Source organism: Ahaetulla prasina, chromosome 3 (genome assembly GCF_028640845.1).
Source record: "Ahaetulla prasina isolate Xishuangbanna chromosome 3, ASM2864084v1, whole genome shotgun sequence".
NCBI lineage: Eukaryota > Metazoa > Chordata > Lepidosauria > Squamata > Colubridae > Ahaetulla > Ahaetulla prasina.
This window is the reverse complement of record NC_080541.1, coordinates 21,000,293-21,013,851: the sequence shown is the minus strand read 5'-3', so window position 1 is coordinate 21,013,851 and position 13,559 is coordinate 21,000,293. Positions and strand designations below refer to the sequence as shown.

General features: G+C 43.7%; 1 protein-coding gene across 1 annotated transcript in view; it reads left to right on the top strand.

Annotated features, from left to right (window-relative positions):
- The window catches only part of COL14A1 (collagen type XIV alpha 1 chain), a 175,114-nt gene that overhangs the window by 30,979 nt on the left and 130,576 nt on the right, over positions 1-13,559 (top strand). The window contains exons 6-7 of the mRNA XM_058177897.1: positions 5,218-5,373; positions 8,594-8,713. Coding sequence (XP_058033880.1) covers positions 5,218-5,373; positions 8,594-8,713 — 276 coding nt within the window. The remainder of the gene's footprint in view (positions 1-5,217; positions 5,374-8,593; positions 8,714-13,559) is intronic.

Below are 13,559 nucleotides of genomic sequence, written 5' to 3'. Positions count from 1 at the left end.
GTACAGCCTTATTAAAACACATAGGTACACAATAAATTTAAAATACATTTAAAATGAAATATTTAACCGGCCAATTTAAAACTAAAAATGGTCAAACGACCGATATAAAACCCTAAACTATAAAATCATAAATAGATTAATACAATTTAAAATCAATTAAAACTAAGTTAAACTAAAATATCAAAATTAAAATAATATTTAGGCTAGTCCCGCCCGATTGAATAGCAGAGTCTTCAGTTCCCGCTTGAAGGTACGGAGGTCAGGAAGTTGACGTAACCCAGGAGGTAACTCATTCCATAGGGTCGATGCTGCCACAGAGAAGGCTCTCCCCCTGAGGGTCACCAGCCGGCACTGTTTGGCTGATGGCACCTGGAGCAGGCCCGCTCTGTGGGAGCGCACAGGTCATTGGGAGGCTATCGGTGGCAGAAGGCGGTCTCGTAAATAGCCCGGTTTTTCTCGGAAGATCAGTGATGCGATAAATTCTGAGACTCTTAAAGCCAAAATAATCTGCCATCGTTTTGACACTACCTGCTTACTATCCCCTGCCAGGAATTTGAATTGGGGCAGGGGAAGAGAAAGGTATATAACCGTGATGGCGAACCAATGGCACGCGTGCCAGAGGTGGCACACAGTGCTCTCTCTGTGGATATGCAAGCCGTTGCACCAGTTCAGCTCCGTCATGCATGTGCGCACACTTCCCACCGGCCAACTAGTCTTCAGGTCTCTTCTGCACATGCACAGGGGGTGGGGGGCATGTGGGGTTGGTGCGTATGCATGCGCGGGACGGGGTGCATGTGTGGGAACCATGCGTGCATGCGCGAGGGGCAGGGCGCATGTGGAGAAGCCTCTGTGTGCATGTGCAGCGGGCAGGGAGCATGCAGGGGACCATGCACGCATTGCATTTTGGGGATTTGGGTGCATGTGTGCGCGCACTTTAGGCATTCAGTGCGGAAAAGATTAGCCATCACTGGTATATAAGATCAATTAACTAGTTAGCTCTTGCATTGGGCAGGATTTATCTTCCCTCGGAAGCAGAAACAAAGGTTGTCAAACAAAGATGTACCATTCTATCACAAAAATTATTCTTGAATTTAGGGGGATGATAGGTAGAACTAGGGAAAAAGGCAGATAGGAACATTTAAGATTATCGCCAGTGGAAAAAAATTCAAGGTTTCACTAAACCTGTTCCACCTTGAATGCAATTTTCACACAAACACACATACAACCACCATCCAGCCAGCCATCCATCCATTCATCCATCCAATCTGTCCATCCATCCATGTGGAGTCCTTGATGCTCTCTCTCTCTGAGCTTGGTTGTTTGCTTGTAGACATTTCATTACCCAATTAGATAACATTATCAATGCCAGTACATCTCTTATTCCTATAAAAATTAAAATAACGGGGAGGGGACGTGGTTGAATCTTTTTATTCCATTTTGACGCATCCTCATAAATGTCTGTGACTGGGATGTAAGATAACTCTTCCCTAATTCAATCATTATTATTATTCTTATTTTTTTAAAATAAAGAACCTTTCTATGCAAGTGGATGACAAAAGCTCTGGAATGCTTCACTAATCTTTAATTTCCACACCTTAAGTCCAGATTAATGTGTCTTCGGTGTGGATTTCTTGTTAGCTGAAAAAAAAAATCCTAGTTTTTTCCCCCTTGGATAATAAGAATCCACCCCGAAGACAAATTAATCCAGGTTTAAGGTGTACAAATTAAAGATTAGCAATCCCCCCCCCCAAGTAATGAAATCAAAAGCTATAGAAGCTTCAACTTTCCCAGAGGGCAATCTTTGTTGTATTAGGTGTGGTCCAGTGACTTCATGCTTTCCGCCCCTTTTCCCTTAATTTTCTCTACCGGTTTGCAAATCCTGTCTTCCTTTCTCCCCTCCAGGAGCTGATGTACCATGTTGTCAGGTAGCAAAGTGCCGAATTGAACTTAATTGTCTCCTCCACCCACTGGTCAGGACAAAAGCAATGCAAGACATCCCTCAGGATTTTAATCATCATAAAGACAGATCCGTCCCCAAAGCTATTGCATTTTAAAAACTCAAGAGAGGCATTTGTACAGAAAGAACATTCTTCTTAAATAGACAGACAGACAGACAGACAGACAGACAGACAGATAGACACACACACACACACACACACACACAGAGGACATTTAGTTGTGGAATGTTCACCACCAGTCTAGCTTGACTCTAAGAACTCAAAGGCTTGGTGTCTCCTCATTTCTTTCGGCTGTTCTACTTCATGTTAAGGAATCCTCTTTTCCCGCCAAATATGGATGATTAAAACTACATAGAACATTCACCGCTAACAGAACAGAAGTTTAACAGAAATCTGGGAAAGGGAATCGTTAATCAAAAGCAACAGCACACAGGAAGCACCATTTGCAAAACGCAGGCCTGGCTTATGTTCCAAGAAAAGCTTTGCTTTTAATTATGACCAAAAAAAGAGATATGTCGGATCATTTGGGCAGGATTTCTATTGGCTGGACCTAGCGGTGAAATCCAGCAGGTTCTGACAGATTCTGGAGAACCGTTAGCGGAAATTTTGAGTAGTTCAGAGAACCAGCAAATACCACCTCTGGCTGGCCCCAGGGTGAATGGAGACTTTCCCAGGAGTGGGGAGGGAATGGGGATTTTGCAGTATCCTGCACCTGCCACACCCACCAAGCCACACCACGCCCACCAAGCCACACCCACAGAACTGGTAGTAAAAAAATTTGGATTTCACCACTGGCTGGGCCATGATAGATAGGAAAATAAAGTTAGAAGTACAAGAAACAAACCGGCTTTACAACTGAGAGAAGTCTTTCCTACCTAACCAGGTATCTTCCAGATTCTTTGCTTTGAACTCCCGTGATTCCCACCTAACTCACAATGTCTGGGAATTGTGGGAGTTGGCTGGAGAAGGCTGGCCTAGAACTGTTCTAGACTGTCCATTCAGATTTTTATCCAAGCCTTATGATTTCAGAATTAAAACAATGCAGGCCTTGATTGGGTTGTTCTTATTCTGTGTGCAAGATGTCAGGATGCTACAGGAATCAGACATATTTAGGTTTCTCTGCTGACCAATAACTCCTCCAGCTTGAATTGAGAAAGAGCAAAAAACAAACATTCTTGCATTTTTCAATAGGTGAAAGGTTCTTGTTCTGTTACTTATTTTAGTCCTTTTTGTTATCTAGTTTTGATATCTAGACACTGTGTTGAGAGACCAGGCACTTGCCGATGTGCTGTGCCAGCCATTCCCTCCAATGTCCACTTAAAGTGTCCCATGCAAGACAAACCAACAAGATGCTACTTCTTCTACAGCATTATTTGCTGCTTACCGAAATTTCAGACTAATTGTAGTAGTTTCCTAGAATTAAACATTCAAATCAATCTGTGAACAGATTTTCGCCCCTATTTGGAATTCTTCCTATAGGGGATGGATGTCAACAGAGTTTTTATCAACAGTAGCCCTAGAAAGATTGCAGAGAAGAACAACAACAGAGATGATAAGGTGTCTGGAGGTTAAAACCTATAAGGAACGGCTAAAAGAATTAGATATGTTTCGTTTAAAGAAGAAAAGACTGAGGGGAAACATGATAGCAGTCTTCTATTAGTTGAAGGAGGCCTCAGGGAAGAGGACGTTAATCCACACAGGCAGGCAGGACAAGAAGCAATGGGTGGAAATGTGGAAATGAGGAATTTCCTGACAGTAAGAACTATTAAGTTTCCAGGAGTTGTGGTTACTCTATCACTTCAAGTTTTCAAGAAAAGATTGACAATCATTTGTCCAAGATAGTATTAGAACTCCTGCCTTGAGCAGGGGTTGGACTAGAACAGGGATCTCCAACCTTGGCAACTTTATGACCTGTGGACTTCAACTCCCAGAATTCCTTTTTTTTTGAATTTTTTGAAGCTTTGGGGATTCCCAAAATGCCCAAAGCTTCAACCAAAAACTGTCTACCATTGACCTCACCCCATTCCTAAGAGGTCTGTAAGGGGCATGCATAAGAGCACAAGAGTACCTACTGTTCCTGTCCTATTGTTTTTTTTTGTTATATCCAATTATTGCTTTCTTTCGTTATATCCAATTAATATAGTTATTACACACTCATACTTATATATATATATATGCTTATATATTGTATAGTTATTTCATGCCTACGCTTATATATACTATGTATTTCATGCTTAACGCTTACATATCCTGTGTGACAAAATAAATAAATAAATAAATAAAACTATGGTTCTATGAAGTTTAATTCCATGGTTTCTCCCTCCCTCCCTCCTTCCCCCTCTTCCTTCCTTCTTTCATTTCTGGACCACTCGGTCTCCTTGAAATTTTGCTGCTGAATATAAGCTGAGCCTGCTATTTTATTGTCATAAAAGCAAATATCAAGAGCTGAATATGAAAACACTAGCTGGGTTTGCGGGGCACACAGGATAACAAGCATTACTAGCTCTTGAGAAAGCTGATTTAATTCAGGTGTTTGATCAAATAAATTTTGAAATAAAGTTCTGAATCAAATATCGACATGCCCTGTGAGACTTAAAATAGATGGGCAACTGTCATCTATCTTAAATTTATTTCATTTATTTGATTTGTGCATCCATCCATCTCACAAAAGTGATTCACAGCAGCTGAAAACATCAATAAGAGAGCACAGTACAGCTAACCCGTTGACTTATGATCACAAGTGAGCCCAAAATTTCAGCTGCTAAATGAGACATTTGTTAAGTGAGTTTTGCCCCATTTTACAACCTTTCTTGCCGCAGTTGTTAAGTGAAACACTGCAGTTGATAAGTTAGTAATCTGGTTGGTAAATGAATCTGGCTTCCCCATTGACTTTGCTGGTCAGAAGGTCGCAAAAGGTGATCACACGACCTTGGGGCACCACAGCGGTCATAAGTGTGAACCAGTTGCCAAGCATCTGAATTTTGATCACATGATCATAGGGATTCTTCAAAGTCGTAACTGTGAAAACTGTGACTTTTTTTCAGTGCTGCTGTAATTTTGAATGGACACTAAATGAACTGTTGTAAGTCGAAGACTACCTGTATATTTTCTTTTCTTTTCTTTTTTAGTCAAAGCTTGTTAGCATATGTATCTGCTAATATAGATCTCTATTTCTATAATTCTTGTTTTTAAAGGAAAGCCCAGCCTACGTTGGATAAAATTCACTGAGTAAACCATTTTCCTATTTTATTCTAAACAGAAAACCAATTTAAGTGCAAAATTCCAGCCTTCGCAGACATTGTTATCTTGATTGATGGGTCCTGGAGTATTGGCAGATTCAACTTCAGGCTTGTGCGTCTTTTCTTGGAAAATCTGGTTACTGCCTTCAACGTGGATTCTGAAAAAACAAGAATAGGTAATCTTTCAACAATCTGAATTAGTCTTATTTGGTTTCCTCACTCTTTATATTAATATGATTCCTTCTTTTGGGAGAATATGTAACGAGCCACAATGCTAAAGTGTCAAACTCCTTCTGAAAGGATTGATCTGAGTGTTTCTATAGGAAGGAATTCCTGAAAACCCTAATGGACCTAATCAAATATTTTTCTTCGTATGTGTGTCATCCCAGTTGTGTTGATGGACTTGAACCAAGTTCCAGTGTGACATCTCAAACAACGTATCACATTTAACTTGGTTATTAAATTGATCTATGTTTTCTCTTCATACCAATCTGCTAACCAAAGTGGCTGAGTTTGTAGACTATAGTAAGGCACAAAATATATGATAATGGTTAGACTCAACTTGGCTTAGCAATCTTTGAGGGTGCAACCACTCAGTCCTTAGCTGACCTGCTTAATATTTTGTGAATGTAGCCCATTAGCGTTTTAGGTCCAACACTCTTCATACTTTTCATAAATGACCTTTGCAATCATATTAAAAGCAACTGTGTTCTCTTCGCTGATGATGTTAAACTATTCAACACCACCGACAATGCAACTACCCTTCAAAAAGACCCTGACTATGTGTCAGATTGGTCTAAAAAGTGGCAACTTCAATTCTCAACCAACAATTGTTCTGTCTTGCACATTGGCAAAAAATAAAATCAAAATCAAAACATAAAATACAAATTAGATGGGCATGACCTTGTAGATGACCCTAACTCTGTCAAGGATCTTGGAGTACTCATTTCTAAAGATCTAAGTGCCACAGCCCACTGTAACAACATTGCCAAAAAGGCATTAAGAGTTGTTAACCTAATCTTGTGTTGCTTCTTCTCCAGTAATATTGTACTAGTAACTAGAGCATACAAAACATTTACTAGACCAATTCTCGAATATAGCTCATCTGTCTGGAACCCGCACTGCATATCGGACATAAATACAATTGGGAGTGTCCAGAGATATTTTATGAGAAAAGTCTTCCATTCCTCTACCAGCAATAAAATACCTTATGCCACCAGACTTCAAATTTTGGGCCTAGACAATTTAAAACTACGACTTTAAATCGACTTCGGTCTGACCTAAGTGTAGTACATAAAATTATCTGCCAAAATATCCTACCTGTCAATGGCTACTTCAGCTTCAACCACAACAATACAGGGGCAAATAATAGATACAAACTCAAGGTAAACCGCTCCAAACTTGATTGCAGAAAATACGACTTCAGTAACAGAGTGGTCAATGCCTGGAATGCATTACCTGATTCTGTGGTTTCTTCTCCAAACCCCCAAAACTTTAACCTTAAACTGTCTACTGTTGACCTCACCCCTTTCCTAAGAGGTCTGTAGGGAGCGTGCATAAGTGCACCAGAGTGCCTACCGTCCCTGTCCTAATATTCCTTTTTACTCTTACTCTTTTCATATATTCAAATTATGTTTATACTTTTACCTGTTTTCTTATATATGCTTGACAAATAAATAAATAAATAAATAAATTTTAAAAAGTACCATCTTCCTTATGTCAACCTTCGCATTCACAAGTGTTCTGAAAGGATTTGAAGTCTGTTCCCAGAATTCCAAGGAAATATGCCTAACTTCAAAGAATAGAGGATCACTACATCCAGAAGATGCTTACAAATGCACATACATACAGCCTGGAATTTCCTTCATAAGTCATAATAGTTATTAAGTCAAGATACCCATATGACTGATTCAATTTTACCACCTTTTTGTGGCAGTTGTTCAGTGAATGCCACGGTTGTTAAGCAAGTCAATGCATTCCTTAAAAAAAGCCCCAAAGCCCAGTTTTTTGGCAAGAAACATTGTAAATTGCATTGTGTGATTGCAGAAAACTGCAACTGGCCGTAAAGACGAGCCAGGTGCCAAGCACCTGAAATGTGGTCATGTGACCACAGGGTGCAGGGGCCACCATCGGAACTCCGGAACCAGGTTGTACATAGCTTATGGGGAGGTGTCCATCATAACTTCAAACAGATGTTAGTGACCAGTTGTTAAGCGAGGAAGCCCCCCCACGCACTTGCACAACCTCTGTTCAATAACTTTAACATCAATTTCCAATGGAAAGCCAAATGGGTCACTGAACGGCCAGACATAGGCAGACATCTAAATGACCGCACAAAAAAAGTGGCAGGCTTTGAACTACCACACTGTCAAGGGACAATCCTGAATAGGATTCACACCTCACATGGCATCTGCCAGGACTCTCTGTATAAATGGAACACAGTATCCTCCCCTCAGTGTGACTGTGGGGTCCCATGTCAAACTGTAGATCGCATTGTGACTGTCTGTACTCCATACAGACATATACCAGTCTAGTATCTGATACAATACTGTACTTCAATGGTTAGATGTGTTCTGACATAGGCTCCCTTAATAAGCAGGAAGCAGGAATTAATCCTGGCAAAACCTCTTTTATTTACACGACTGTGAATTACGTTCATTCACAGCCAGCAAGGTTTCTCCAAACAGTTTTTCAAAGGAATATTTCTCAACACACCTTATCTTGTTTGGCAAGCTGCCACGTAACTTGTTTCCAACTGCAGTACAAGGCAAAACTTGGCACAGAGTTTCTCAGAATATGGAATGAACGAACTGTTTCCTGCAAAAGCCCACTCCCTGTTCGCTCCTCTTTTATTTCCTGTGGGAGGGGCCAATCACCTCCAAGGTGTTGCTTTACTCCCGAGTCGACCCTGCTTTTTGAGTTGTTCTTGTCTTCTGGCAGCTCTGCACATGTGCATACTGGGAACGGGCTCCAGCTGTTCCTCTGCCTTATTGCTGTCTAACTCCCTCTCTGCCTCCAATGCAGAGCCCTTATCCAAGCTTTTCCTAGCCCCCAGGACTGGCCCAAGTTCATCCCCAACCTCCTCACTGTCCGACTCTGCTGCCAGCTCCGCTAGCCGCCAGTGGGCCACAACAAGATGGCCTAGACACTGGCATCTGAATATGGATCTTTTTAACATTCATATTTTATTGTGTTTTATTAATCTAAATGAAACCTTAATATATATGGCTAGATGTATGATGTATGATATGCCATACACTAAATAAATGATGACTGCCTATAATAGCAAAAGCCATTGTTATACTGGTACATGCAACCAATTCCTCTCCATGTTCATATCATCTTTCGCAAGTCATTTTATTTTGTATTACAAATATACTTTCTTTTCTCCTCAAGGCCTGGCACAATACAGTGGTGATCCCAGGATAGAATGGCATCTGAATTCCCACAACACAAAAGAGGCTGTCTTAGAAGCAGTGCGAAACCTCCCCTACAAGGGTGGAAATACCTTAACAGGTACAGAGTTGTACGTGAATGCTTTGAAATGTAATTAAAAAAAAGTATTTGCCTGACTAGGTGGCTCAGTGGCTAAGACACTGAGAGGTTGGCAGTTCGGCGGTTTGAATCCCAAGTATAGGTCTCCTGCATGAGCAGAGGGTTGGACTAAATGACCTCCAAGGTCCTTTCCAACTCTGTTACTGTTATTTACCTGGTTCATACATAATGCAGATGCATCTTGCTTCCTTCCGTATTATATTTCTGATTCTTTTTTTCCCCCTCTGGCCTTCAGGGTACACAGTATTTAAAGGCTAACCTCTAGCACAGTTTAGGGAATATCATTAAAAGAATGATATTCTTTATCATCAGAAGAAGAGAGGGAAGCAAGGTAACACAAACCTTGTTCTGATAAGACAAAGGAGAGGATTTATTGCAAATGGATGCCTTTGAATTATGCTTTGCAAGAGGAATGCACTCCTAGGTGATTTATTGCAGTGTTATATTATTTATCTGAGAGAAACAGATAATGTGTGGCTGAGCAGAATACTCTGACTGAAGGACCTTTCCATCCAGGGCCGAACTCTTGAGTTTAGGTTGAGTTAACAAGGCTATTCTTAAAAAAGAAAAAAAAACAGAAAAAACAGAAAAAGGAGAGTTAACAGGTAGGGGGTCTCTGTAGGAGGTGGGAAGTAAGTTTCATTTAGTGTGGTGGATGGGCAACTGTGGCCCCTTTATGACCTGTGGACTTCAACTCCCAGAGTTCGTGAGATAGCGTCTCGGCTAGCTCAGCCACAGTTGTGTCAGACGCCATGAGAAGAAACAAGTCAACTTGGTTTTCTTTTCCACCCATGACTTCATTTATTGGGTCTGCTACAAACCGGGTCTCAGGAATAGTTGAGGTCTCTCTGTAAAAAGTCAGCGCTGAGAGCTTCTGCCTCTCAGCCCCTTTTAAACATGCTGCGCTGCTCACGCCCCGCCCCATGGGTGAACTGCTCAGTTGATTGGACGCCCAGCCGCTCTCTCCCTCCTTGTCTGACAGCTCAGCTGCCACGTCATCTGCCAGATCCCGGAACTAACACAGCTCTTTGTGACACCCAACCCTCATCTCCCTCTATCCCGGCCACCAGTGTGATGATCCCCTCCCCATGCTTCCCAAACGCAAATCCCTGCACCCCTCGAACAAGTCCTCGATAATTCATCTTTTCAGATCTTTGATTAGAGGCTGCTCCCATGATCGAGATCCCTGTAGTGTCATGTCTCGAGCCGGAGCTGGGCTCAACATAGCATGGCTGCTCAGGAATTTTGGGAGTTAAAAGTCCACAGGTCATAAAGGTTGTCCACCCCTGGCTTAGTGGTTAAAGCACTAGGTTGGAAAGTAGGAGAATTTGAGTTCAAGTCCTGCCTTAGCCATGAAAGCAGCTGGGTCATGTTGGGCCAGTCTCTCTCCCTCAGCCCAAGCCACTCACAGAGTTGTTGTTGTGGGGAAAATAAGAGGGGGAAGATATATTCGGCATGTTCATCCCCTTGAGCTATTTGTAAAAATAATGAAGACAGGATATAAATTAAATAGTGGTCCTGATCATACAATCAGTGCCTGCTCTATGTATGGGCACATGGATGATGGAATGAGGCAACTTGTCACTGCCAACTCGCCACAGCCATCTCGCTGTGGCCTAATCCCCACGGCCATCTTGCTGCAGGACAATTCAACAATTCTATTTAATTATTTAAAAGAATTTTAAAAAAATATTTTGATTGTTGCCATTTACATTTCGTTTTGTCCCGCTTTTTGCATCCTTTCTTTAATGATACTGTTATATACCATATAAGGAGTGTGCTATAGTTTTCACTCAGGTCCTCCAAAAAGGCGGGAAAATACTTGAAGCTCATTGGCTAAGCTCTCTGGCAGCCCTCTATATAAAGAGGACACTGCCAGACTAGCACTCTGTCGGGTTGTACTGGTCTACTAATAAAGAGCTGTTGTTACTGAAAGACCTGTGTCCGTCTCTTCCATTATCAGATCCAACAGATACTACTCCACCAATTCTTCAATATTAGTATAACTCTAGTCCTGTAGTGAGTGAGCTGTGGTGAGTTGTCCTAGATCCCATGGATGAGGGGATGGAGCTTTGCTCACTCAATCATAAGTGTCACTTTGGCTTTTGGGACACCTGCTCTCCCAGCTGCTGATACACACAACAACAATCCTGCTGACAGGACAGGTAACCACAGGCAACCTGCAAGGGTGTACAGACACCAGCTATTCTCTGGTATGGGGCTACCCTTGAAGAGTATCTGGAAACCACAACTAGTGCATAATGTGGGAGTGTGAACAGTCTTGGGCATCTCTAGGGTTTCACATGTAACACCTCTGTTATGTGAGCTAGTGCTGGTTTGCTTCTGGGTCTAATTCAAGATGTCAGATCACCTTTAAAGCCCTCCACGCACGGGACCAATTCACCTGATGGACAGCTCATCTCAATTCCATCACTCCATCCATTGGAATATTGCATTCAGTTTTGGTCGCCATGATGTAAAAAAGATGTTGAGACTGTAGAAAGAGTGCAGAGAAGAGCAACAAAGATGATTAGGGGTCTAGAGGCTAAAATATATGAAGAACGGTTACAGGAACTGGGTATGTCTAGTTTAATGAAAAGAAGGACTAGGGGAGACATGAGAGCAGTGTTCCAATATCTCAGGGGCTGCCACAAAGAAGAGGGAGTCAAACTATTCTCCAAAGCACCTGAGGGCAGGACAAGAAGCAATGGGTGGAAACTAATCAAGGAGAGAAGCAACTTAGAACTAAGGAGAAATTTCCTGACAGTTAGAACAATTAATCAGTGGAACAACTTGCCTCCAGAAGTTGTAAATGTTCCAACACTGGAAATTTTTAAGAAAATGTTGGATAGCCATTTGTCTGAAATGGTGTAGGCTTTCCTGCCTGGGCAGGGTGTTGGACTAGAAGACCTCCAAGGTCCCTTCCAACTCTGTTATTATTATTATCCCACCTGGTCAAGTAGGAGGGTATGTTGCAGACCCCTGATGGCTCAGTGATTAGAATGCAGTATTGCAGGCAAACTCTGCCCACAACTTGGAATTCGATCCTGATGGAGCTCAAGGTTGACTCAGCCTTCCATCTTTCCGAAATCAATAAAATGGGGATCCAGATTGTTGGGGGCGATATGCAGACTATGTAAACTGCCCAGAGAGGGCTGTGAAGCATTATAGAGTGTATATATAAGTCTAAGTGCTAAGTGTTATTGCTAGCCCATTGCTTTAAGAATTTCAATTGGTGGGCTCCAGGATGAGAGGCTTCTCTGCCATTGTTCCCAAACTTTGAAAACCTTAGCCCCAGAGGTGAGGTGTTTCTGGGGTGGGCTGCTTAGGGGTTCGCAGGGGATCGGGAGTGTCGTGTCCCACTCCTCCACTGACGGCTGGGTCAGGGAAATCCGAATCAGGCTTGCCTCTGCAGCTCTGCCCAATGTCCTAGCAAAGTCCTCAGGGCAGGCAGGAGACCAGAAAGTGACTTCAGCAAGATATGTTTAGACTTTGCCTGACTCAGAGAATGCCAGAAAGCAGATCCTTTATATAGGCCATGGGGTGTGGCTCCATGACTCAGCACTCATTAAGGCCTGCCCCTCCCTTCCTTCTGTTGCCTCCGCCTATCCAGTCTTCTGATGCGAGGGTCACTCCAATCAGCAGCTGTTGGAAATAAACTTTCCTCAGGCTCACATGCTGTGGAGGAGGGGGAGGGGTCTAGCTGCTCTGTTTGCCTGGGCATGGAGCCAGGGCTGGGGCCGGGGGATGCTCCCTCCTCTGCAGCCTGCTTGGGCATGGATCCAGGGCTGGGACCGGGAGGTGCCCCCTCCTCTTCAGCCTGCTTGGGCATGGATCCAGGGCTGGGACCGGGAGGTGCCCCCTCCTCTTCAGCTTGTCTGGGCATGGAGCCAGGACTGGGGCCGGGAGGCATACATTCCTCCGTGTTCGGAAGCAGATAAGCAGACCCCGGCTGCGGTGAGAGCGGGCAAGACACAACAGGGAGAACATCTAGCTAAGATTCTATGCAGTTTGGAGAACCCCCAAATCCCACTCCTGGCTGGCCCCACCTACCCCTCCTCTCCCAGGATGTTGTGTCTCGTCCGATCTCACCACAGCCGGGGTCTTCTTATCTGCTTCCGAACACGGAGGAATGTATGCCTCCCGGCCCCAGCCCTGGCTCCATGCCCAGACAGGCTGAAGAGGAGGAAATACCTCCAGCCCCCAGCTCTGGCTCCATGCCCAGGCAAACGGAGCAACTAGACCCCTCCCCCTCCTCCACAGCATGTGAGCCTGAGGGAGATCAATTGACAACAGCTGCCGACTGGAGTGACCCTCGCGTCAGAAGACTTGATAGGTGGAGGCAACAGAAGGAAGGGAGGGGCAGGCCTGGATAAGTGCTGAGTCATGGAGCCACACCCCATGGCCTATATAAAGGATCTGCTTTCTGGCATTCTCTGAGTCAGGCAAAGTCTAAACATATCTTGCTGAAGTCACTTTCTGGTCTCCTGCCTGCCCTGAGGACTTTGCTAGGACTTTGGCAGAGCTGCAGAGGCACGCCTGATTCGGATTTCCCTGACCCGACCGTCAGCGGAGGAGTGGGACACGACACAGGAGTCCCTCACACAGCCCATTTTAGATGCAAGTAGCGGAGGCATAGGGAGGGTGAAAAACGGGTCTACCGGAAGTTCGGGAAGGCCAGAAACAGGCCCATTTCCAGCCTCCAGAGGGTCTCCAAAGCCAGGGGAGGCCGTTTTCGTCCTCCCAGAGGCTCAAGGAAAGCTTCCAGAGTCCGGGGAGGGCAAAAATGACCCCCCCTCCCGCAATG